General features: G+C 41.0%; 1 protein-coding gene across 4 annotated transcripts; it reads right to left on the bottom strand.

The window, feature by feature from the left end:
• Window positions 1–1,101: 1,101 nt before the first annotated feature.
• Window positions 1,102–27,428, bottom strand: CCNL1 (cyclin L1). Of its 4 annotated transcripts, XR_014294351.1 has the most exons (12): window positions 25,600–27,428; window positions 25,235–25,309; window positions 24,618–24,727; window positions 18,718–18,838; window positions 17,614–17,678; window positions 15,790–15,889; window positions 15,560–15,664; window positions 15,322–15,463; window positions 14,969–15,080; window positions 14,758–14,856; window positions 12,465–12,684; window positions 1,102–1,745 (listed from the first exon to the last, which is right to left on the bottom strand). XR_014294351.1 is itself a non-coding variant. In XM_082624651.1 (11 exons), exons 1-11 carry the CDS (start codon window positions 25,903–25,905, stop codon window positions 12,669–12,671), a joined length of 1,251 nt encoding a protein of 416 aa, XP_082480777.1. In that variant the 5' UTR covers window positions 25,906–27,428; the 3' UTR covers window positions 10,515–12,668. The 4 variants fall into 4 exon arrangements, 3 of the variants coding, with proteins under 3 accessions (XP_082480777.1, XP_082480776.1, XP_082480778.1); XM_082624651.1 differs by lacking the exon at window positions 1,102–1,745 and having other exon boundaries at window positions 10,515–12,684; XM_082624650.1 differs by lacking the exons at window positions 1,102–1,745; window positions 12,465–12,684 and adding an exon at window positions 13,307–14,120 and having other exon boundaries at window positions 25,600–27,424.

The following is a 27,428-nucleotide window of genomic DNA, read 5'->3' as shown; positions in this document are numbered from 1 at the left end:
TCTCTTGTTGCGGAACACGGGCTCTAGGCACGCGGGCTTCAGTACTTGTGGCACACGGGCTCAGTAGCTGTGGCTCGTGGGCTTAGTTGCTCCGTGGCATGTGGGATCCTCCCGGACCAGGGCTTGAACCCATGTCCCCTGCATTGGCAGGTGGATTCTTAACCACTGCGCCACCACAGAAGCCCCTGGCGCTTTTTACATAAGCTAACTCCTTCTGTGCTTTCAACAGCCTGATTCCCATTTCCTGGCAAGGCGGGCATGTAGGTCAGATCAGCTGCCCAGGGTCACACAGAGTGAGGAGCGAAGCTGGACTCTGAGCTCAGGCGGCAGCGGCCCTGCTCTTGGCCTCAGGTTCTTATGGGAATAATGAGACCTTCTGCTCAGGCGACAGGGCAGGATTAAGAGAGATCCTGCATCTGAAGCTTTTGACACAAAGCATGAACTCAGTTAATGCTCTTTTCCTTCCTGGCCTTTTGGATTTGTGAGGAGGGAGCCATAGCCTACCTCTCTCAGCAAAGGTCTTCCTTGCACATGTACGTCCTGGATCAGTCTCTGAAGGAAGAATGAAAGGGCAGGTTTTGACGAGGTGGGTGGCAGGACGGAGGGGAGGGGAGCGCTAGAAACGGAGGTGCGTATGTGAGGCCTAGGTCAGAGGGCTGAAGCTGTGGCCGGTGCCATGGTTCTCCCAGGGCCTGGCCTGCACACCCAGGTGCCCCCACGCTGGCTGCGGGTTCGAGTCCATGAGAGGGGCTCCGGCTCCTACTGTCCCTTACATCCTGGCATTAGCCTCAGAGACCCCCCAGCGCCTGGGAGCCCCGAACAGCTGGGAAGCCACTTGTCCCCTTCTAGTGCCGAGAGAGGACAGAGGCTACTCCTTGGGCTGGTGGTGTGGGCAGTGGGTGGAGCCTGGGGAGCTGTTCTGTTCCAGGCCTAAGATAGCCCAGGCCCACACCCAAGCAGTGGCTGCCCTACCCCTGTTCTGGCCTGAGTCAACGACTGGCAAATGGAGAACCAGAAAGAGGTCTCTGTAGGGGCCAACGGAGCCCAGCTCTCTGATGGAAGGACTCCAAGCCCTGCTGGCACAATTCCGCCAGAACCCGGCTTCACCAACCCAGGCAGTCTGGGCAATGGTTACTGAGGTATATTCATTTCTGTTTATCGAGATCACGCGGGCCAAGGCCAGGTGTTCCCTGGGCCAAAACAAGCAGACCTTGACCGGACAACATACCAATGTATTGGTTTCACCATGTTCTCTCTGCATGTCCCTCAGCTCAATGGATACAGCGTGATCAGGGTGGTTTAAGATGATAGATGCACTGCCACACCCTGCTCTGACATTAGTTGTGTGCTCATAGGCACAGCCTGCTTCTCCGATGCACAGGGAAGCGGGGCAGGTTTTTTCCACAAAGTGGACTCACTGAATCCCAATGGCTTGGATGTTTTGGGAGTGGTTGTTTAAAACCACGGCTACCCACGGCTTCAGTTTGCTCTGCTCTTTGTAAGGACAGTCACAACCCCAGACTCTGGGAGGGATTAATCCACTGTCCTTGTTCGGTTTCTTCCCACATAACCAGCTGAACTGGGCTTTTCTTGTTCAAGATTTGCTAAGGATAGTGGAGCTCCTGCTTCAGTTGCTGGCATTTCAGAAGGGTTCTTGAGATGACAGAACCTTTGCATTCTCGACGTTTTCATCATCGATGAATATTCATGAAGTGCCCACACCGAGGTTGCTTGCCGTTCTGAACCTAGATAAGAGGGAAGTTTCTTTATTCAATTGCAAAGGATGGGGAGGGGTTTACTCAGCCAACTGTGTTTCTTTTAACTTCTGAAAGCCTTCCTTTTCCTGGAAAAAAAAATGTCACTTTGTTTTTGCAAGGAAAGAGTAAAGCTTTTGCTAATGCACAGTATTTCTTCAATTATCATTTCGGTTTCTGGACAGGGCTTGTTTTCTGAAACCCTCAAATTACCTTATTCCTTTGCACTAAAAATACTTAGAGTCACTTGAATATTGGTTGAACTCCTGACTGTGGCAGCTTGCGAATTCAACAGATGGTTTCATTTTTTCCGACCCATTCTCTCTCCTTTTTCCACTCCACCCAAGAACAAATCATGCAGACACCACATTGCTGGAGTGAGTCACCAGGGAACCCATCACTGACTGAGTTCTCCGCCGCCTGTGGTCTAACACTGCCACCTCGTGGTGAGGAGGGCGTGGCCAGCTCCTCTCTCACCATCTCTTACCCCCAGGCGCTCGGGCACTTAAGGCCACGTTATGTGCTCTCCAGGGTGAAGACTCTGGGCTGTGGACTTTGCTTTTGCCTCCTGTTTGAAACGCAGTGAACCAGACTGCCTCGACCAAGAAAGCCCTCCCCTGGGAATCGGATGCTTGGAAAAGTGCACGAACTATTCCAGGCCTTTGCAGAAAAATTTAGCCTTAGCAGGAGCTCCTTCAGTGGGGGGCTGGGCTTTAATCTCCTCCCTGCTCCCAGAGGCTCACCCATGGCCTGACACTTGGTAAATACTCCATAAATACTTGTGAACTGACTTCAGTTAGTTTCTGTCATCAACAGTCATGTGCTGGGCACTGTTTTGGGTCCCTGGTTAAGACGAGGTGTCTAGAGTTTGTATAAAGGACCGTCGCAGCTCTGATTGGAGTTGAGTTGGAGAATTAGTCCAGGCACAAGAGATGACAATTGCCAGTGTTTTCATTGCTCAAGAAATAACACAGGCAGTAGGAAGCACCCGTGTTTGGTAAAAAAGAGAGCTCCACCGAGGCTGTGACATCAGGTTCAGCTTTTCTGACTGGTGGGGATTGGGCTGTGCCTTTAAGGAAGTGATAATAGTCAAATCTATCAAGTACCTCCTACCCTGTACCGGTGTCCTTTATGTATATCAATAATTCTCACAGCCTTCAGGGAAATGTTATCACTGTCTATGCAAAGATGAGGAAACTCAGGCTCAGAGGAGTTAAGCAATTCTCTCCAAGGCCACACAGCACTGATCAGGACCAGCGGGTTTGTAATGCAGGCTGGTCTAACTCCAGAACCCATGGCCCTTCCACCACCCACTGCCAAGGAGGAAAGACCTCAAACCTTATCAGGTGTCTTTCTTTGGGCTTAATTTGAAGCAGCTTCCAAAGCAGGCTGCTACTGCTTCTAGGAAGAAAGGGCCAAGTGGGGGAAAGCTGGTGGCCTCGGATACTCTGGGCATGACACTGAACGGGGCCACAGGGTTACTGGGAGCAACCCCAAGACTGGCCAGCTTGCCACCACGGAGGCAGGCTGGGCTGAGGTGTGGGCCAGAGCACGACTGCTGGACGAGCTCCCAGGGCACAGCAGGTGAGCGGCATCCACTGCCAAGCTATGAAAGCCTCGACAATTTCAAATCTCATTATGTGAGCAGTTTATAAAGAGGCCAGTGATTCCAGGCTTGATATGGAGAGATGGGATCAAAATGGGACTCTAGCAAAGCCGTGCAGGTGGATACACAGTACAGTGGGTAAATATATGAACAAACCATTTTGGGTTGAATCCTGGCTCAACCACTTACTAGCTGGGTGAAGTCACCTCCTCATGGGTTCCCCACCACCACAGGGTTTTTGAAAGATGCTAAATGAGTTACTATATGTGAAATAGAACGGCACCTGGAACTCGGTGCACATATATATTGGGGTTGCTGTCTATTCTTCTGCCAGCAGAACTTAGCAAAGGCATATACTCTTAGAGTTGTTATCAAGGGTTCAAGTCTGATTAAGGGCCCAAATGAGGCTTAAGTGGACATGTCTAAAGATACTGTTGCTCCTTTGAAAACAGACAAGTCCTTATTGTGTTCAGAATAAGGCTTACGAGTCAGCTGATCAGAATGAGATCTTCCAGCGCCTCCAGCCAAACAGTGACCTCTAGTGGCGGTAGTGCTTATTACTACCTCGTACTGCAAACTAAAAGGCTCCTGTCAGGAAAGAACAGATTGTCAGAGTCTGGAAACTATTATATTATAATCCGTGAGGGAGGGAGGTTGTCCTGGACTGAAGGACAGTTGGTCTGGAAATTGCAGCCATGAGAAGCCCTAAGAACTGGCAGTGTAGGCATCTTGACCTTCAAAAGTCACTTCATCCCCTCTAAAGCTAGTGCTGATGAGAAAGCCCAAGAACTTCTTATTTTACACTTCCAGAGAACGTACAAATGGTGGAATCTTTCGGTAAATCATACATGTGAAGAAAAGTTTTTAAAATGTTCATCTCAAAGCTTAAGGAGGCTCCCACTGGCCATATTTGGGATAATTTGAACAACAAAATACATAATGATAGTAATGAATTACAACCCACAAAACTAGTCCATTTACAAATGAAGAAATGCTCTTCCTTCCAGTGAGACTCTAACTAATACATGTAGAAGGGATGGTATTATAGAATTAAAAAATTATTTTCTTTCTTTAGTTTGGCTGTGCTGGGTCTTAGTTGCGGCATGCAGGATCTTTTAGTTGCGGCAGGCGGGCTCCTTAGTTGTGGCATGCAAACTCTTAGCTGCGGTATGCATGCAGGATCTAGCTCCTTTACCAGGGATCGAACCTGGGCCTCCTGCACTGGGAGCGTGGAGTCTTACCCACTGAACCACCAGGGAAGTCCCAGAAAATTATTTTCAGTAAATGTTTCTGGCAAAAATCATCAATGGATGCTAAAGTTAGCAGGCAGAATTATGATGAAAATATATGATCTTAAAGTATCTGATTAATTACAAAGGTAAAAATAGTAACATTTAAGTAGAGAACACTGGCAGACACTACCTTAACACAATGATCAAAGCTGACACCATCAGTAATGGGACAAATCGACATGATATGCCTCCTAAGAGGGTGCACTGAGAGGACACTCACTTCTGTCGTATCAAAACCCATATCTAACCACAAGGAAATTCTGGAAAATCCCCAATTAAGGGACATTCTACAAAACCACTGTTTTACACCGGTGGGGGGGGGGAGAGGAAAAGAATCTTATAGTGATGGATTGGAATCAGAAGTTTCATACAAAAAGGTGTAGAAACAATGACACCCCAATAGCCAGAATTTGGTCCCTCACTTAAAAGAACCTATACTTCTTAAGAGGAGTGGCTCATTCCTAGGTTGAAAGCAGAGAAAGTACCAGGTGAGCCTGGATAATCTTGTTGTACAAGAAAGTAATGTAACGCCCCAAAACCCATGGGGGCATATCGAAAGGTCAAAGGAGCTGGCTTAAAGGAGCTTCCGCTGGCCTAATTTGGCATGATTTCAACGTCATAATGAATAATGATAGGAATGAATTATAACACATTGAATTTTAAAAATCTGTGAATCCACAGATACTTTAAAAAATTAAGGAGGTGGAGGGACTTCCCTGGCGGCACAGTGGTTAAGAATCTGCCTGCCAGTGCAGGGTGACACAGGATCGAGCCCTGGCCTGGGAAGATCCCACATGCCGCAGAGCAACTAAGCCACAACTACTGAGCCTGAGCTCTAGAGCCCGTGAGCCACAACTACTGAGCCTGAGCTCTAGAGCCCGCGAGCCACAACTACTGAGCCTGCGTGCCACAACTACTGAAGCCCGCACGCCTAGAGCCCATGCTCTGCAACGAGAAGCCACCGCGATGAGAAGCCCGCGCACCACAACAAAGAGTAGCCCCAGCTCGCCGCAACTAGAGATAAGTCCATGTACAGCAGCAAAGACCCAACACAGAGGAAAAAATAAAATTGAAGAGGTGAAGGGAAAGCTCTTCTTTTCAGAAGAATAAATGTTTAAACAAGCTAGAATTGGAAAAATCATTTTCCAGCCAAGGCCATGAATGGATGGTAAAGCCACTGGTAAAAACTCTCAAGGAACAGGAAATTCACTCAGTCTTCATGTATAACCCCACAGAGTACAGATTAAAGATACCTTTACAGTAAAGAAATCTGGTAGGCACCGCCTCGGTCAAGTGATCAAACTTAACATCACCGATAGTGGGCCGAATTGACATGTGCCCTCTTAGTGGAACATGATTAGATTCATGTTAAACAGTTAAACAAAACTGTTTAACATGAATCTAATCACGGGGAATTTTCTAGATTAATGTGGCCTAAGAGATACTCAACTAAATGCAATAATCTTTGATTGGATCCTGGATCAAACAACCAACCCACAGTTATACAGGACATTACCACAACTGTCTGGAGAATTCAAACGTAAACTCTGTATTACATAACTATATCAGTGTTTAAATTTCCTGAGCATGAGGACAATTGTATTGTGGCTATGTAGGCAAATGTCCTTGATCTTGGGTGTTACATGCTAAGGTATTTAGAGGTGAAGTAACTCAAATCGTTCAGAAAAGAAAAAGAAAAATATGTGTCTACACATAGATACGTAGAGATACGAAGCAAGTGTAGCAAAACATCAACTATTAATGAATCTTAGGTAATGAATATAAGGGTAGTGCTTGTACTACTCTTACAATTTTCCTTGAAGATTTGAAATTTATCAAACTATCATATTGGGAAAAATCCCCAAACAAAAATGTCAAAGTGATGAAAGACAGATGAAAGACAGACAGACTGAGGAACTGTTGCAGATGAAAGGACTAAAGGCATCGTGTGATTCCAGATTGGATCCTAGACCAGGAAAAGGACATTGGTAGGAAAATTGGCAATATTTGAAAAATGTCAGTGATTATAGTTTGGGATCAGTTAATTTCCTGACTTTGATAATTATATTGTGACTATGTAAGAGAAATGTCCTTGTTTTTAAGGGAGTATGCACTGAGATACTTACAGGTAAAGGAACATCGTGACTGTAACAACTTCCTCTCAAAAATATCAGATCCATTACATACACATACACATGTGTGTATGAGGGAGAGAGTGATAAAGCAAGTGTGGTAACATGTTAATATTTGGGAAACCTGGGTGAAGGATATACAGGAATTCTTTGTAGTATTTTTGCCAACTTTTATGTCTAAAATTATTTCAAAATGAAAATGTTTTTTAAAATGTTTCCAATTCTTTCAACATTTTTTTTCTTATGTCCCTGTAGTGAGTTGAATAGTGTCCCCCCAAAATTCACGTCCACGTAGAACCTTAGAATGTGACCTTATTTGGACATAGTGTCTTTGCAGATATAATTAGTTACGATGAGGTCATGCTGGATTAGGGTGGGCCCTAAATCTAATGACTGGTGTCCTTATAAGAAGAGAAGAGGACACATACAGAGAAAAAGGCCACGTGAAGACGGAGGCAGAGAATGCAGTGACACAGCTACAAGCCAAGGATTGCCAGAAGCGAGGAAGGATTCTTCCCTAGAATCTTCAGAGAGAACATGGTCCTGCCGACACCTTGATTCCAGTCTTCTAGCCTCCAGAACTGTGAGGGGGAAGACACTTGTTTTAAGTCATCAAGTTTGTGGTAATTTGTTAGGGCAATCTTAGGAAAATAATAGCCACCCATCTGCTTAAAACGGCTCTCCGGTCTACAAGGCACCTGATTCTGGCATCCCCAGACCTCCGGTGATGTTAATAATGATAATACCATTATTTATTTAACACGTACTACAAGCCTAACACTGCACTAAGTGTAGTAGTATACGCACGGGTCCTTCAATGCTTATCTGAACACAGCAGGTTCAATGAGTACCTCACGGCTGGGAAGTGGAAGCTTAGAGGGGTTAAGTCGTGCGTGCAAACTTAGACAGCAGACCCCAGGCAGTCTAACTCCATAAGCCTCACCATTTCTGCTCCAATAGTAGTCCATTATGCCCCGAATGAGCCCCTCCTGTCAGTTTAAACAAGCCTAGTGTGCCCTCTCGGGGCACACTCCAAGCTGCCCTGAGTCTATAACTCGAATCTTGCCTCAAGGTTACACTGCCTCTTCCTTCCTATCCTTTTAAATCCTTCCCATCCTAGGCCCAGCCCATGGCTCCCTATCCTCTATGAACTTTCCGAGGCGCCTAGGCCACACCGGTCCCTCTTCCTTCATGAACTCAGCCCTCAGTGTACTGCTTGCTTGGACCTAAAATATACTCAGGATTACTTTGGATGTTACTTGGCTTTTAAAAAAATTGTTTGTCTCCACGCGGATAGCAAGTATCCTGCAAGCAGGTATTAATTATATGCAGGTTATCTGCCACATACCTGAACATGAAGACTTTCGCTACCCTTATATCTCTAGGTAGAAACCTATCATGAAAGCTATCATCAGGTGTATATGCAATTACAGTAGAAACTTGACATTTGCAATTCGACTGTTTTCAAGTTCGCTGACTCTCACTTTCAATCGTGTGTAAGATGTAGTCTGCTACAACAAAAAGACCACAAATAAATGCTGAGGAGGATGTGGAGAAAAGGGAACCCTTGTACAGTATTGGTAGGAATGTAAATTGGTGCAGTCACTGTAGAAAACATTATAGAGGTCCCTCAAAACCTGAAAATAGAACTACCACGTGATCCAGCAATTCCACTCCTGGGCATAGATCTGAAGAAAATGAAAACATTAATTCGAAAAGATATATGCACCCCAGTGTTCACAGCATTATTTACAATAGCCAAGACATGGAAGCAACATGTGTCCATCAACAGATGAATGGATAAAGAAGATGTGACATATATATATATATATATACACACACACACACACACACACACACACAATGGACTACTACTCAGCTGTAAAAAGAATGAAATCTTGCCATTTACAACAACATTGATGGACTTGGAGGGTATTAAGCTAAGTGAAATAAGTCAGAGGAAGACAAATACTGTATATCACTTACATGTGGAATCTAAAAAATAAAACTAGTGAGTATAACAAAAAAGCCTCATAGATGTAGAGAATAAACTAGTGGTTACCAGTGGGGAGAGGGAAGGGGGAAGAGGCAAGACGGGTAGGGGATTAAGAAGTACCAACTATTATGTATAAAATAAATAAGCTACAAGGATATATTGTACAACACAGGGAATACAGCCAATACTTTATAATAACTACAAATGGAACGTAACCTTTAAAAATTGTGAATCACTATGTTGTACACCTGAAACTAATATACATCAACTATACCACCCCCCATATATATGTGTATATACATACGTGTGTGTGTGATATTGTCCAATGAATGAAACTTGGTTTATTTGAAAAAAGCCCAAGAAAAGAATATATCTTGAGTGGAAAATTAGTTTTGTAATTTAGGGTGGAATACTGAACCTCAGGGTGGCTTAGCGTTATGATGTGCCTTGTGCTCATCATGTGTCATATGCTCTATGTAAAACCAGGAAGAATCCACTTGTGGAATTTTCCTGTAAGTGCTCCAGCAATGAAACAGCTGCTCGAGTGAGAAATTCCAGTTTGAAAAGGTAAACCACATTATACTGCGGGTAACTAGTGGAGAGATGTCGGGCACGGTAAACAGTCTGATTTTCAACTGACCCAGGAGCCTATACAAACAATGCCACATTCACAGATGTGGGGATTCATATAGGTCTTGGATATCCTTCGAGATGTCAGGGGTCTACTGCAACGTTCAGGCAGGTAACATCAGTGAGCAAAAGGCGTAGGATCCAAGAAAGATACCACCGTCCACACAGTGATAAATGCAAACTGACACCTGCTTTGCTGTTGCAATTAAGAGGGAGTAGACAGAACTGTAACACACTGTAGTGTGCACACCACAACCAGAGGGCTGCTGGGTGCTACTCAGTTGTTGCCTTGAGGGATTGTAGATCTCACGTATTCTAATTTTTATTAAAAAGTTGGAGGTCTAGGTTTTTATGTATTTCCAATTTAAAAATGCTAGCAGCTAGTTCACTAAAACAAACATTGCACAAACCAAATACCCGTGGCAAGGTAAGATTCGGCCCACGGCCCACCAGTTGGCTACCCCTGGGCTGTAGTTTATCTATCTGCCCCCTTTCGTCTGTGAGCTCCAGGACCCTAGAACCCGGTAAAAGGAATATACACATTCACTGAAGGGCAGTTGGAGTAAGAACAGGCACTCAAACTTGAAAGATGAGGGCTTAAAAGTCCCATTCAGCCAATTGTGTATGTGAAATTCATTCATTCCTCATTATGTATTGCATATCCTAGTACAGGCCAGGCACTGTTGTAGGATTAGGTAAGGGCCATACAGTAATGAATAAATCACATTTCTGCTGCTCTCTTGAAGCTTATATTCTAATAAGAGTCAATGATAAAGTAAAATAAGGTAATTTCAGATAGTGGCAAGCATTATGAAGTTAATGTTAGCAAGGAATACAACGTTGATGGGAGTTGTCAAGAGGGGCTTATTTCTGGAGAGGGGACCTGAATGATGAAGCCTATCATACAAGATATGGAGGAAAAGCATCCCAAGCAGGGAGGACAGCAAGTGGGAAGGACCAGGAATAGATGTGCACATTTGAGGAAGAGGAGGAGAGGTTGATGGAAGAAGCTGGCAGGGGTCAGATCACATACAGCTGGAGTCAGGGGTTTGTAGAGTGAAATGAGAAACCACTGCAGTTTTATGTATTAGAACAACATGGGGTTAACGTTTCCAATACATCATTAGCTACTGGTTGAAGGACCGTGGAAAAGACGTACAGATAGAAATGCTACTACACCTACTATTGAGATGATAGTTGATAAGAGAAGAGGAATTTGATGACATACAACCAGGCAGCGTAGGAATTTCCTGTCCTTAGAACTGGGTTAGAGTTATCCTGAGCAGAGGTGGCAAAAGCAGAAGGGTCAAGAGGACAGCTGCAATCCAGGAGGCTGGTGTTTATTTCATGCTTTAATTATTAAAATCTTGTACTGTTCAGATTCAGAGCTGATCTCAGTGAGGCAGCATTCTGAAACGGCTGTATTTTGAACTGTGTTCATAGGAAACGTAGAATTCAAACTTCTCTAAGTAGTAGGGTGCTTTCTAACATGACTTGTTTGGATTGCAGAGGTAAAAATAGACCTTATGTCTAACACACATACTGCGCACAATGCTGGGAGGAAAGGGCCAGTTTGCAGACAAGAGGTTAAATAACTTGCCACATCACCTTAGTAGAGGAATGACTTGAATGCAGAGCTGACATGGAAGCCCATGTTCCTTTTATTCCAGAAATGGACAAAGTTCAAACGGTTACAAAGTCAAGCTGTGCCTTCCAGCCACAGGAGTGGCTACTCTAAGGGACACGAGGGGATCAAGGCTGGACCTAGAATTGATCATTACTTTTGGAGCCAAGAGGTGGGTACTCGACTTTGCCCATGAAAGGGCTTGTATTAAGAATCATTAGGATGAATACTAAACATCTTATTTGTAGATTTACAGCTGCAGTGGAAAACAAAGGTGAGTGGACAGATACAAAATGGGGTGCATACATACAAGGCTGTTGAGGTACAAGCAGTAATGTATTAACATCAGGAACTTGGTGAGATACCTGGTGAATGAGGCCGCAATTTAGTACGTTTCAGAATAACACATAGCCTGGGTTCCCAGACTTCTGAACTTCAGTGAAAAGAAAAATTAAAGTTACCAAGCCTTGAGATCTACAAGGAACAGAAAAATGTGTTCAGGGACACCATAGGGTTACAATCAGCCAACCCAGAATATGGAAAATTCCAAGACAAATGACCCAATTTCTTTAAATTTCACGGAAAAAAAAAAAAGATGGACAATCTGTGATTTAAACCAAATATAGACCTTGTTTGAACAAACCAATTATAAAAACAAATGAGAGATAGTAAGGGAAATCTGAATACTAAGTTAGACATTACTCTTACTTTAATAAAAATATTATGGACGTTTAAAAAGCCCTTACCTTTTGGACTGAAATACGTGATGAAATCATTTGTCTGGGACTTTCTTCCAAGTAAGGGTGGGAGGTGGAATGGTGAGTTGGTGAGGTATAAGCAACGTTGCCTGACCTAGAATTGATCATTACTTTTGGAGCCAAGAGGTGGGTACCCGACTTTCCCCTAAGTCTGAAAATTAAGTTTTTCAATTTGGGTACAGCAGCATAAGGTTGTCAAGCTCTTGACAACCTAGAAAACGGATTCAGTAACAGCACAAGACAAAAATTAGGACACAAGGAAAAGTTATCATCCCAATGCAATGTCTAACATGCAACCCTCACCTCACACGCAGATGTATTCTCCATACCTTCCGTCTTCACAAAACCCCTTCACCCGCGTACTATTTCCAAACAAGGATAGGGTAGGTAAAAATTTCTACACTATTAAGAATTCAGGATTAATTTGTTAAACAGGGCCTTGACATTTGCCTGTGCCTTTCTTCATGCCAGTCTTGTAAAGGAAAGAAACTGTTTGCTATTTAGAGGCAGTTTAAGCTCTGCACAAATACTGTTACAGTTCAGCAATTGTATCATAAAAGCACATGTAGAAAGAACACTCTAAAAGAACTGTTTATCCTTCCAGAAGTTGCTCATTCATACTAGGCCGTGTTAGTTTTTATAGTCAGAAATGTAACTGATTAAGGATCATACCCGACATTTCTATATCCAAGTGAATCTTGTCTCCCTGTGAGGCTTTCTACTTTTTCCAGCCCCAATGCCCGCCACTGCTGAAATGTGTTCGGAAATCCTTGGAATCCTCTTCAGAAGCTGTAAATATTCTTTTTAAACATCCTTAGTGGCAGTAAATCTTCATCTCTTTGTGGGTGTATGTGATTTTTTTGAAACAGCAACAAGTCACTTGGAGCCAAGTCTAGTGGACAAGGTAAGTAATCAAGATGGGTGAAAATTTTAATGGAAAATTTTAACTATAAAGCAGTATTTTATTTATCATGGCCTTTACGATAACTCTCCACGTGAATAATTCTAAAAATATTCTTTTGGCTATGACTTCTGGCTTTTTTTCTTTGTGGTCAGACTTGACTTTAACAGCCAGCCCGGGGGGTGGGCGGCTCACCTTATTACTTAGCTCTCCTAGCTTAGATAAAAAGCGTCATACCTGAAGAAAAATGTTAACGCTCAGTAGTTGTCTCTAACTTGCTGTCACGTTGAAAGTTCTGGTTTGCTCACCCTTGCAAATAGTACTTAAAACCGACTTAAAATAACCTTATGGTGCCATTTATGTGCAAATCAAGTTTTGACTTAGTTTCATGCTACAATGAAACATTTAATGTTACATTGTTGGGCCACACCCATTTGTTTTCCATATATAGAGATTTCTATGATAGCTCCCAATGCAGGTAAGAATTACATTTTAATAATCTCCAACTTTATGTAACGGAAGAAAGAACAGGTCTGTCAGAAAATCAGTACAGCCATTTTACTATTAAAATTTTTCTTTTTAATAATTTATTTAAATAAGATGTATGAAGCAGTTTAGAAAAACAAGATTTGTATTTTATTTCCTTGTAAAAATCTTTACACATGCAGACGAACCAGTGTTAAGAAAGTATTCACCATCATTTAAACAAATAACCACTTAAATAGAACAGTGTCTGCAGTTTCATCTGTATAAAAATAAGATACATTTTTACAGAATTCACGCTCCAGTTCTTATAGCAATAAACAATACACAACTATAATAATTACAATTGAACCTGACCATGGTTTTCAATTAGATACTGCTAGGGCATTTTATGTGCAAAAAAAAAAAAAAAAAAAAAAACCCAAACATAGTTCTTTTCAAAAGAAAATGTCCTCAGTGTTTCTAGAGATCTAAAGAATTTTAAGAAATCAAATCCTAATCAGTTTGCTTTTAATTGTTTGTTTCAATTATGAGTCCATACATCACACTGTAGATAGCCAAAATCAGAAGTTGATGCAGGCTCAAAGGAAGAAAGTCAGCGCCTGTGCCTGCCATGTCCTGAGCGACTGCCACCATGGTGCTTGCCTTTATGAGACCTCTCAAAGGAGCGAGATCTTTCACGCCTGTCCCTATGGTGTCCCCTTTCATGCCTGTGTTTCTTGACAGCGTCTGAGTGATCCCGAGACTTGCTCTGAGATCGAGAACGAGACTTTTTCCTTTTATGACCATGTCTATTTGAACTTTTTAAATCATCTCTGGTATGCTTGGCTTTAAGGTGAGGAGAACCATGATTATGATGTCTTCTTGGGCTTTCACTGTGACTGCGGGACCTGCTTCTTGATCTCGAGCTGTATGTTCCAGATCGACTCCGCCTATTATTATAACTTAGATAATAAAAATTTGAGGTTTAGATTCAGTTTCTACTGGGAACAGATTAGTTTTGGTGGTGCTCATCATAGCAGGTTCAAAACAAAACTATCGAATGGTGTCAGTAACAGGCCAGACTGAAGACTTTTATTGTATTTCCCCACCCCTCGCTACCTCTCCTCAAGCCTATTTGCATATTAGACAAATCTTGAACAAATTTACTGCATGTCTATATTCCAAGGAGGGGAGTAATTAACAGTGCCCTAGATAGCTATTTATTGAATTATCTCCCACACGCTCAAAAGAACCACTGAAGAGCCACAAGTAGCTAGCCATCTAATTATAAAGCTAATTAGTGAAGATTCTTTGGCTATGACTGTCCTGATTATTGGTTATTAATTATTAAGTGGTCAGCCAGGCCCTACACTTCAAAAAACGTGGACAAAAACAGAACAGAATGCCATACATACACCACCACAAAACAAAAAGCCACATGCCTATAGAGAGTATTTCCAAACTCATTTCTCACAATTTACCTCATATTAAAAGACTAAATCTAGCCTAACTTTGAAAACAGTCTATGTGCAATTTTTTAAAAAAGCCAGAACCTTTACTCCAAATAAGACTGCTTTCGCTAAGAGAGTATTTACTTACTGTCTTCTTGGAGTATGTGATCTAGAACGTGATCGTGTTCTTGACCTTGATCGACTTGCACTTCTGCTATTTCTACTTCTCTTGCTGTCTTTTCTTACACTTAAAAAAAAAAAAAACCCCACACAATATTTTAGTTGCATACTAAGTTATGTTAGAAATTAAAGACATAAAAAGATTCCTCAGGCCATTTTTCTAACTCAAGTATACTCACCCATTATAAGGGCTTTTGGAAGCCTGTTGTCTATCCTCAGGTTCTTTTTTGACTGTTTTCACATTAACAGAGATCGGCGACTTCTCTTCAGCTTTTACTTCTCTTGGTGATGCTGTTAAAAAAACAAAACAAAACATAATAAGGCATGTTAACTATTAGATTTTACAGAGGACCAATTTTGTTTCTAAATGTGACTCCAAATACCATCCAAGTATCAGTCCTCAGTTGGCTGTCATGAGAGAAAACAGTAATAGCTTAACATCTTTGTTTCCATGCAACTGTTAAGTGCTAAAGCTTTCTAATAACTATACACCTTCAGTACTCAAGTCATTTCAATCCTGAATTAATCTTACATGGTTTAGAGGCTGGAGAAAATCCACCTAGGGTTGAAAGGGCTGGAGTTCCATCGGGATTCAATCCCTTTGCTTTTAATTTGGCTTCTTGTAAGGCCACTTTTCTTTTCTCTACTTCTTTTTCCAGCAATTCATAGTTTGGCTGTTGAAGAAAGTGAAGTTAGTACTTCTCTTTTACAGAAGTTTAGATTCTTAGCACTGACAAAATATTAACACAAACACTAGTAAACAGAATTACCTTTTTTCTGGTATAAAGCCTGAGCGTTTCTATGCAGATTTCCTGGATCTCCTCTTCGGTAGTACCAAAAAGAAGAAACCAATGAGGACGAGTTGGCAATGGAATCTAAACCATAAGAATAGAATAGTTTAGATGAAATTTTCACTGTTTTTATTAGGAGAACTGATACTTCTTGTGATTTATCCTGCAGGACTATAGAATATATATATCAGGCTATATACATAACCTACCTGAAGAGCTCTAGCTGCAAGGTAGATGCAAGCACATGCTATAGTCTCTGGTTGAAATCGAACAAATACATTGGTTCGAAGACTGTCATTCATATAATTCCTGAAAAATATTTCAACCATAAGCTTTGTATGTAAATAAACCAGTTCTTCTGAAGCTTACATAAAATTGGAGACTCAATCTACTTTATTCTTTTTTCTTCTCATATTTTTATCTTCAATATTCTAGCATATAACAATTCTTAGCTCAAAAATCAGTAAGAGGTAAGAATTTAACACTAGAATCATTCTTCATGTCTCCTATATATAAGCAAAGTCCTTTAAAATAATTCTTTATTATTCCAAATAGAACGTAAAGTTTTTTAAAAACATATTTCTATGAAAAGCAATGAAAGTCAGTTCTGACATGACTAGTTTCAGAAATAAACCTCTCCAACAATACTTCAAGCCATTAATTACTGACCATCTCTCTCCTTTATCCACAATGAAAAGCAGTGTCAATCAAGTTCTTTCAAAAACTCAATACTGTGAGAGGGGTAAAAAAGGCATTTTCAGTAAGCACTCACCAAATTATATTTAGAAAGCTAAGTAAGCTACTTCAGAAAACCTGGGTTGGGAAGTGAAGAGCAAAAAACACATACAACAGCCTTGTTTACATACCTTTTTGTGACTAAGTATAAATAAAAGCAGTAACTACTTCAGTTAATAAATTACTGGACTTTTATATTAGTGAACCCTCCCCACAAAATTCCTAAAGTATTGAAGAAATTTTACAAATAGTTCAAAAGGTTAACTAAAAGACTATTTCTTAAAATTCCTTACCCATGAAAACTGCTAAAAATGTTTTATAGAACATATATTAAAAAATATCATGCATTTTATAAAAGTAATGAGACTTTTCTAGTATTACTAATATTTATTTAGCCCAAAAATAAGCATGGCAGTCATAAGTCCAGAACATAAGAATTACATCACTTAAGTACTGCACATCATCAACAGTCTTAAGACAGTAGTTGTGGCTGAACCACGAACTCGTTTTAACTTTAAATAAGTCAGCACTGCAAATCACACAAAGTTAGTTCTAAAGTGCTATGTTAATATTAACATCTCTTAAAAATGAAGTACTTCTTTCTTCTAATACTATTGCCTCCAATAGCCCAGCAGCTATGAATTCATCAAGTATGGATGGTAACGGTGCCCACCTTAAGCTGCCGTCTCCTTTGGTAGAATTCATGCTATACATACCAAAAAAAATTAGAAATCTAGTCAAACTCCTAATAAAAATCATTTAATTCATAATGGCTGGACAACAAATCTATCAAAAATGAACTATTCATTTTGATAGTTACAGGTATACATTAAATACATAGGCATGTTGAAGAGTTACTTCTAGAAGCAAATATACAAATCCTTTTGACACCCCGACAGAACTAGAAGATGCTGCCAGATGGATATGGACCACTTCAGTGAATCTCGGATGAGAGCTTGCACTGGATTGGCTGGAGAGCAGGGCAGCCAATCAGGCCATCCTGAGGTCATGGGCTGAAGTGCAGAGGGCAGAGTTCTATGACTTACCATCATGGACTACCCTTTAATTAAAGAGTAGAAAAAAGAACAAAGTTAAATTGAGTTCTCCATTAAAAGTAATTAGTCAAGCCAAGAAAACAGGAAGCAGAAATAAGCATTATTTACCTTTTCATTAAAAAACAAAAAAACAAAAAGCACCAAAACAAACTCATCTCATTATTTTGGAAAGGGAAAATGAAACTTACTTTATTTCTGCTTCTGTTTTCCTGGCTAGGAAAGAAATGTAAAAAAGCAACTTACCAGGCAGTTTGAACCAGGGTTTGATTACGTTCACATTCTAAGACTTGTAAATACATAACAATGATCTGAAGGGCAAGGGAAAAAAACTCAGTTTAGCATACTGGTGGTTCTTTCAGAGTACAGAGTTCAATGAACATAAGTAACTGAAAATGTTAGATGCAAGTTTTAATTCTTCTATAAACTGTATAAATAATACAGACCAACTAAAATGTACCCGAGAGTCAATGTAGGTTATTATGCTACTAGAGTTCATACGGAGACATAATGTTCCAAAATTGTGCAGGAAAAAAATGGAAATTAAATCAGTTAAGAACAGTATCTAAGTTTCATGTGACAGGAACTGATTATTTCATTTAATTTCCCAAGGTAGAAAAACCCTAGAGACTGCTATGTTTTTAAAGTTACACAATGGGTATGATACATATTATGTATGTACAACTCAGAGTGGGTAAGTAATCAAACACTAATATTTCTACAGTGAAGCTTATCACACTAAAGTGTGATAAATTAAAAAACTCATATAAATGAGTTTACCTCAGTTCTGATCTTTCTGGACCTATATTATCATCACTCTCATTTTACAATTTTAGAGATGTGGACTCTGAGAAACAGATATCTGCCTAGGTCACACAGCTAATGGCAGAAACAAGTTTCTGTGTGCAGATGGTCCTGCCCCCAGAGCACCTGTTCTCTTAACCATTGTGCTACGGCTTATGTTGAGCATATGGAAGCCAAGAGACACTGGAGAAACCTAAGAACATTCAATAATGCTAATAGTGAGCAGCCACGCTCAGCATTTCACGATGCAACAGGGTAGCATACTGTCAGATACTTCTGCAGATACACGTATTATTTATTCCTTGGCTAATATCTAAAAATCTCCGTTTTCTAGGTATGGAAACTGGGTTACCTCAGAAGCAAAAAGAACAAAATAAAGAGTAAAGACTTGAACCCAAGTCTTTTCAACTCCCATTTTACTGATAAATATCAATATCCCAAAAGTTGCTTTTTACAACCAACTCTCAAAATATAAATTCATGTAAAATAACATTTTAAGAAAACCCCTAATACTTACGAATGTTATTTCTGTATTCTACAACTCACCTTATGGGGATGCTTGACATGAACACAAAATCCCAACTCCTTTAGCACCCTCCTCTCTGCTTTGATAACTTGATTTTTGGTGTTAATGTAGTTCTGATCAAGGATCAGGGGGCTTGGAGTCCTATAGTTTGTAAGAAATAAAATCAAAACTGTTTTGCACATCCAAAAAATTTTATTTGTGGCATCTCCATTTTCCCTTCCAACCAACTATTGGCAACAGAAACCAGCTTTTTAAACTCCTGCAAACAAGTTAAAAGCATTAATCTTGTGCTGTCCAAGTTATGCTAATTAAATATATACTTTCTAGACTTAGTTCCTTGTTTACTAACAAAACCCTGCAATGAAAAAAATTCACTCTAATGCTCTTAGATACATCCTTGTTGATTTTTTTCATCCAGATATTTTAGGTATATATATTAGGTGATAGCCTGATTTATTTCCACAAACCTCATTAGTCTCCATAGACTCCATAAACAAAACTAATGTGCTCTTGAAAATACGTATTATAAAGACCTCATAAGATTATAGTGATTTTACTCATTTTATAAAATATCAACTCTTGGCTAGTTTAAAGCCAAAATTAAAATTAGGGGAAAAAACGGTGGGTAGCTAATTCAGATTCCCCTAAATGGGCAATTTGTTTAAATAAACTGGTCTAAGAATCTCTGTTAAAGAAAATAATCTGGAAACTGTAGATTCAGCTCAATTACCAAAGAAATGTTTTAAAAATCAGATTTAAAATTCGAAGTGATCGATAAAAACCAGGCCAAAATCTGGTCAGAGTTGTCATTATTAGGTAGTAACTTTAGTATGCAATGGCAAAAGAGATGGGAAGACCAACCATAATGAAGAAACTAGAAGAGTACTCAAGGTCTCTGTGCCAGACTAAATTATGATAGCTTCAAAAGTTATGATGCAGAAGGCGATATATCAGTGGTTCAATGCTTTGGGAAAAAATGCTTTCAATTAAAACATCTTTAAGTCTTAAAATTGAAAACTAATTTATTAATGAGAAGTCAGTCAGGACTTAGACTTTCACTTTAAAGCCTATAAAATGTCCCAATGTCCTTCATTTGAGACATTCTTAGATCCAACCAACAAACAATAATTTTTATTAAGACCCTGATAAGGTGTGTATCTGGGTAGAACAATTAAATACTTTTCCCCAAACTCAATTCATTTTCAGCCAAAAGATTCAGGAGTTCTTGCCCTGGGCAGAACACAACATTTTAAAAAGACAGTCATTCTGAACATTGCCCCCACTTATATAACTCATTTTACCATGCACACCAAATCCAGGAAAATTTAAGCCCATGTTAGCCAAAACCCTAGATATCCATTTGAAGATCAGAAAACAATCTGAAATAAGCTACATTACCCTGTAGTGATATGCTACCAGAGTAAAAACAATCAGCTACCATATTTATTTTCCATTCTTCCTCCTATTTCAAATTATAAAACTGGAATGCTTAAACTATTTTTAGTTATTCTATACTATACGATTTCTATCAAGTTGGATATAAGACAAAAGTTGGCAAAGCTGACAAGATGGAAAATAGCATGTTAACAACATTTAAAATGGCCTTCACTCAGTTCAGTTCTTTTACAGCTTTGAGAAATGCGGCCACCAATTGGGGAGGGAGCTGATTTCTAACATAAAAACATAATAATGAACCCATTTTTATCAGGACAAGTAGGCTACAAGTTCATTCTTCTTTGGAAAAAAATCAAATTTAACTCAAATGAAAACATATTCCAAAGATCCTAAGGTTTATGATTTTTCAGATGTTAAAACAGAAAATTTGGGAAAAAAGTCAAATCTACTTAAGACTTTTTAACCGATGGACTAGTTATCTGATGGCCCCTTCATCAGGCATTCATTAGGAGACAGAATACCTCTGGTGTTATAGTTGCGCATCACCTTAACCCTTAATGTGCAACTCAAACAGTAAACTGCACCATTAGAATCCTTATAAAATTATTATAAAAGCAGTTTTGTCTCATTTTTTCCCACTTATGTTGAACAAATTCATTATACCTCTTACTAAACTTGCTTTAAGAGTAGATTTCAAATTCTGTTAAAATTAATTTTCTTGCAATCAACCAACTAAACATCTGAATTATGGCTATGAGTCCCAAATCAGGTTTAATCATTAATTCTGCTTACGTGAATTACTTCCCATCCTTTCTACCGCAATCTTTACTTTCCCATTTTTTTGTGTCAAAATCCCAACATTAAACCAATTAAGGAAACCAAACTACTATCTACTATATATAATTCCACTAAGTACACAGCTTATTGCTTAGGCCTACTACTACCTGTACTCTTCAAAGTTAACTTTGTAGGTGTATAATCTGATACCTTCTTTTTGTTCAGAACTGGTTTTACCTCACAAATCAAAGAAGGCTCGATGAATATATAATTTACACTACTTACAAAGACTATTCTGTATCAGAAGTAGAAAAACGTGTCCCCATATAACAGCAGTAAGAAAAGATTCAAACTGCCTAAGCAAATGGTTTCTTTAAAGTATCAATTAGTACCTTACATGGTAACAAGTACATCAAATTGAATTAAGGCTTACTAGAATTTCTTCCTCCCCAATTAGGTAAACTTTCCTTTCCAATAAAAGTTTGAAGAGGGGCTTCCCTGGTGGCGCAGTGGTTGAGAGTCCACCTGCCGATGCAGGGGACACGGGTTCGTGAAGATCCCACATGCCGCGGAGCGGCTGGGCCCGTGAGCCATGGCCGCTGAGCCTGCACATCCGGAGCCTGTGCTCCGCGACAGGAGAGGCCACAGCAGTGAGAGGCCCGCGTACAGCAAAAAAAAAAAAAAAAAAAAAAATTTGAAGAGGTAACATTTTAAAATCTTTTTAAAAGAAACCATCTGTTCAGAAAACAATTTTCATTATCAAAAAATACCCAAACCTAACTCTACCTACCTCCTCCGCTTTTAACTTGGTCAGATTTTTCAGATTAATTTATATGAAAAGAACGATTTTCAAATTTTAGTCTTAGTATGAAATTCTGGGTTCTGGTCATTTGACGTTTATTATCTGGTCTCTCAGAATAGCTATTTTTCCTTCAGCATGATCTTGAAATACAACCACAACAACAAATTTAGGAGAAGATCCAAACATGGTTTGTCTCACTGACGTAGTACAAAGGACCAAGAAAATGAAGAACAAGTTCTTTAAGAGACTATACTTAAACGAGATCAGTTTACAAGAAGGCAGACTGCTACTCAACCTACAGAAATTTGTAATTCCTACCTCAAAAGGACGTTCTTTCTTTGGCAGTGTTTAAAACAGTTTTCGAGCCACCAAGATAAACTGCAGAGGAAGGCTGGACTAAATGACAAGATCTCTTCCCTTCCAACTCTAATCTATGATCTATATGCATGTTGAAAATACCACACCATATTCACCAATGAGTGGGTTGCACCAGGCTTCGAATATTTGTCTTCTTTTAGAGAAGCCTTATAGTATGAAGATAGGTGCCTTAAAACTACATAAAACTCTTAATTTGCTGGTAGTATGCTACATCTCAAAAGCAAATTATAATTGGAAACTACTGAAACAAAAAAGCAATCTTACTTTTTTAAATTCAGCCATTTATTCTGAGCTTAAAAAACCATTCTCAAACTACAAAAAATTGAAGAGAGAGGAAAAAAAAATCCAGGATGGGGCTTGGGCATTAGTTCTTCCTAAAAGCTCCTCTGGTGATTCTAATATGTAGTCAGGACTTAAATACAGTGACCTAAAGTCTACAAAAACGATGCCTCTGTTATTACCAAGGTCACACTTCAATTTAAAGCTATTCATAAACCAAATTAAAATAAATAGCACCAATAAGACAGAATGATATATACTTTACCTAACTAAAGTGTGATATTGATAGCACTTTCTAATAACATTAACCTATGCAAAAAATTACTAAACTATAGTTCTAATAACTTGGACAGCAAAGACAAACGCTTATAACAAGAAACAGGAGTTTTTCTAAATGGTTCACCAGTGGCCAACCTGTTAGTCCCCGATTCCAGTGACCTATTCTCAGAGCACTGGCTTCTCCTTGGGGATTTTCGATACTTCACTCACTGTTGCCATGACGACAGCTTCATCGCTATGTACCACTCCACATCACCCAGGCTTTGGTAAATGTAGCTGGTCGCTGTATAGTCGGTTGCAAGGGAAAAAAGAGTTGAAGTTAATAACATATACAAGCTACCTGTCTGAGTAAACTTGTAATATGCACAGAACACTTTTACATCCTGCCTTAAAAAAAAAAGACTTCCATGCAATTAACAACTCCTTTTAAATTTCATGCTATAATCAGACTTCTAAGATTGAGACACAATCAATTTCTCTGCGATAATGACCAAAAGAAAAGGAAAAAAAAAAAAAACCACAGTTACATCAGACACGACAGTCAAATCAGGTGAGATGTTTTAAATTCCAAGGTTTTTATAGTTAAGAGGACCTACTCTGAAATCAAGGAAGACTACTCAAAGAAAAATTTTCAAGTACATAATACTAAATGACAATAGTTAGCTCAATGGTCCAAAGAATACTAACAAAACTATTTCCTTTAAGCTAACACAGAATCCTCTGATGAAAGGTACAAAACCTTTTTATTAGTGTCATTTTGTTTAAACACCCTGAAGAATCACCTAGATCTAAATATGTTTTAGCTCAGACCATGCTAAATACCAATTTGAAAACTTCCCAATTTTCAGGGATTCCTCACTAAGAAGCTAAAAGACATTTTTAAATGAAAACCAAAAAAATTAGTCTATCCCTGGAAATGGTTACGGTTAATGAGAAAAGATGGCAGAGTAAAGAATGGAGAAAACTGAAAAATGCTGTGAAAACTATCTGGGTAGCAATGTTTCAGATTTTAAGATTACTACTGGCTTGTCTCTGAATAATTCCATTACTGCCAACTTACAGACTCAGCAAATAAAGACCACTCACGCAAGATACTAATTGGGTACTAACCGTTACCCAACCCCAAAACGACTTAAAATCCTTCTGTAACTAACTTCCTTTCAAATTCAGTATAAGTTTATCTAACATCACAACAATTCCTTAAAAACTGAACACGAGAACTAATCTACACCACATATATTCTTCTGTAGCATGTACTAGAGATCATCTATGGACAAAAGCACCACAACTGAAACTGTTTGGTACCGCCTCACACGAACACATGAAGTGTTAGCAGGTATCCACGACACCTAAAAGACACCACTATTTGGGTCTCTATTTTCTTATAAGATCAGATAAATGGGCCTTACCTAAATGCAACCCACTCACTGACACTGTCATCTGACCAAAACAAAATACCTGTTTAATCCCTTTGACTCCAAACTTTATCATCCTGCAGTCCTTTCAGATCCGGTATTATAGGATATATCGTAGTTCAATGTTGAGAAGTATTCTAACAAAAGCCAACCTCAATTGATAAGGAATTAACTGGGACTTCCCGTGGAAAAACAATCTACACAAAATTTTGCCACAGTATTAACTTGAACTGCAGTGTTTACACTTCCAGCCTTCAGTCTTCCAGAGAACGGAGGAGAAAAATAACTTACAGAATACACTCACACTGGAGTCAAACGTATTCCCTTTCTTGTTAAATCTTAAACCACAGGACTGGCTTCACAGCACTGTTAGGATTGTCCATAAACGCAACTGCCTCTACAAACTTTAGATAACTGGTTAATTGTGATTTTTCAAATTAAGTATCAGCGAACCTATGAGAATTTTTAACACCTAAATTAAAGTCAGTTTTCCCTTGCATCGGTTTTAACTTGAGAGGAAAGAATGTTTTGATCTGATGATTGGTGCACAGCACAGTAGTATCAAGAGATCTGTGTTCAATAATGCCAATCTTACCTTTTTCCTCTTAACTGGCGTAGATGGTGAAATACATTAATCACGTCTCTTATTCTTCTAGGTGCTTCTTCAATTTTTGATGCAAGATTAATACATGCCATGGCAACAATCTGAAAGAACCATGATCCAATAAAAAGTTGTTAGATTATGGCACTACAGAGTACTGCTAGAAAAAAGTGCCCCTCTCAAAGTCTAAGGAACTTATCCTGTTGAAAAAACTTTAGGACACAGCTGAGAACTTTAGGACCTTTGGTGAAATGAAATCGCAGTTGACATTTCTAGGCCATAGGCTTACCGGCTATGCTAGCGTAACGCTTTCTTTTTATTGCTTAATCCCCCTTAATTGTGAATCCAGAGCCAAGCTCAATCTCACAGCAATTTTGCATTTGGTTGAAAATTCTAATTCGTGATAACAGGGCACCTGGGCTCAGGATCCATCTTCTGGTTCTAAAACACTTTCCTAAAGTCCCTACTTCCCGGTGGGTGAGAGCTAGGTACAAAGGCCTGAAACTAACCACTCCCCTTCTGGAAAAACTGGCTGCTGACACCACCTCCGCCCTCCTTCCCATTTCCGGATGAAAAAAAAATCCCCTTTCACCCGCCCCCGCTCTGCTTACCTCGAAACTGTGCTTGACGAAAGATTTGGAATAGAAAAAACGATGAAACAACACCTGCCCCGTTGCCATCGCCACCTGCAGACAAGAGAAGAACGGAAGCGCAGGGGTCAGGCGGGCCCGCACCAGGCGCCGCCGCCATTTTGTGCCGCCGCCGCTCGCTCCCCTCCCCCTCCCCACCGCGAACAGCTCCCGTCCCCGTCCTCCCGTCGCCCGGCGCCCTCCCGCTCTCGACATGCCCGGGCTCCGACTGGGACCCGCGGCTAAAGAGCCCCAAGGGAACACCCCCAACTCGGCCGGGACCTGGCGGTACCGGGACGCAGCGGAGAGGGAGGCGCAGCAGGTCGGCCCGGGGCCGGAACACTGACCTGCGGCAGCCGAAGGAGAATGCCGGCGGCCTGGATAAGCTCGCAGCCCAGGATGCGCAAGTCCGTCTCGCTGGGCAGGTCGAGCCCGTCCTGCATGGACGGAGTGGGCGAGAGCCGCTCCTCCGGAATCAGCGAGTGGTCGATGGTGAGCGAAACTTCCGAGTACAGGCGGTCGCCGATTAGGATCCCTCCCGTCGTGGTCGTCGTTGTGGTCGTCGTGCCGGAGCTGGAGCCGCCTGCGCTCGGGGCGGCCGACGAGGCGGCGGCGGCGGCAGCGGTCGCGGTGGGGTGAGGCCCGGACGCCATGGTCTCAGCGAGCTGCACGCACGCCCAACGCAGCCGGAACCCGGAGAGAGACTAACCAGCGTCCTCGGCGCGACGGATATTCCCGTGACCGCCGGGTTCTGGGCCGCTTCACGCAGCGTGCGCTTCCGCCCTGACGTCACCACGCCCCTCCGGCGTGCGCCAACTAGTCCCTTCAGGCCTCGACTCCGCCCGCGGCGCCCCAACCCTGCGCTGGCCCGGGAGCGGCGGGGCGCTCGGGTGACCTGGGTTCCCTCTCCGCTGGGCCTCCAGAATGGTCGAGGAGGTGATCTATTTTCTAAAACAAGCCCAAGCCGCCTCGTTTGTAATATTTTTAACCACAAGTATAATAAGGGAGGCTAACAAGATAGCTTTACAAGATACCTTATCACCAAGTTCGAGTCTGCAAAATTTACTGTAACCCCTGCGCGTTGACAACTTGTCTAGAACGTGCGTCCCTGTGCTCCCGTCTCTCTTCCTCTCCTAACTTTTCGCATTTAGGTGGCGCAGTTTCGGCGAGCACAAAAGGGTCGACCTTCTCCCACATTGGCGGGTGGAAGTGGCTACTCCGATGTCGTGTACGGACGAACTTGTAATTTAAAGTGACCCGCAAGGAATCTGGAGAAGGGTGCTTTACAGTATTTTTAGAAAACAGGAATGTTAACTACTTCGGCTCAAAAAAAAAAAAAAAACAACCTCCCCGATGAGCGTGTGGTTCACAGGGGTTTCGAAGTAAGGCGAAGGCTTCGTATTGACTGGGAGGGCGGCTGCTTTAGCAGCTTCGCTTGCGAAACTCAGGCCTGAGCCAGTGACAACGCCACAGCTTTCGCTAATCTGGAAAATCCCTAGTTTCCAAAAATAGTCTTAGGGCGAGACTTCACAGAGGTAATTTGATTATGCCTGGGGTCTATGTATTCCTGCGTCGTTACTCCAATTAGGTAGTATGGGAGAAATAAAATCTCCTTTGTATACATATTTTTCCCTCTGTGATATTAGCAGTTCTCCAAATTTCCTCAAAATTGAAGTAAAAACAATGATACTGATCCAGACTACTAGAAGCTAGAGTGGGAGGAAAAGGAGTAGATCTTGATTTAGTCCAGCCATTTTTTGTCCCTTGCCTGGACCTCGGAGACGTCCAGGGATGAGCAGTCCCATTGCCTTTCTATTACATAGCTCAGTTTTAAGGCTTAGTTTAATTATAGAAAATTGAAGCCTGGATCTATAGAACAAAGGGAGTTTGAATACATTGAAATATTTGTCAGTGATGTCACTAAAGCAAAACATATTCAAGGGACTTCCCTGGTGGTCCACTGGGTAAGAATCTGCCTTCCAATGCAGGGGATGAGGGTGAGGAACTAAGATCCCACGTGCTGCAGGGCAACTAAGCCCGTGCGCACTACAGCCCGAGCCGTAACTATAGAGCCTGTGAGCCTTCACGCTCTGGAGCCTGTGCGTCACAGCTAGAGAGAAGCCTGCGCGCCACAACGAAAGATCCTGCATGCCACAACGAAGATCCCGTGTGCCAC

This window comes from Mesoplodon mirus, assembly GCF_964341445.2.
Source record: "Mesoplodon mirus genome assembly, chromosome: 6".
NCBI lineage: Eukaryota > Metazoa > Chordata > Mammalia > Artiodactyla > Ziphiidae > Mesoplodon > Mesoplodon mirus.
Note: the sequence above shows the minus strand (reverse complement) of the source record. Positions and strands in the feature narration are given on the sequence as shown.

Excerpts from the sequence above, each read along its gene's own strand:
- CCNL1 (XM_082624650.1), bottom strand. The coding sequence starts at position 25,905 with ATGGCGTCCGGGCCTCACCCCACCGCGACCGCTGCCGCCGCCGCCGCC. Across the intron at positions 15,665-15,789 it reads TTGCAGCTAGAGCTCTTCAG|ATTCCATTGCCAACTCGTCC; the intron begins GTAGGTTATGTA and ends CTTATGGTTTAG. Across the intron at positions 14,121-14,757 it reads TCACATACTCCAAGAAGACA|TTATAATAATAGGCGGAGTC; the intron begins GTAAGTAAATAC and ends TTATTATCTAAG.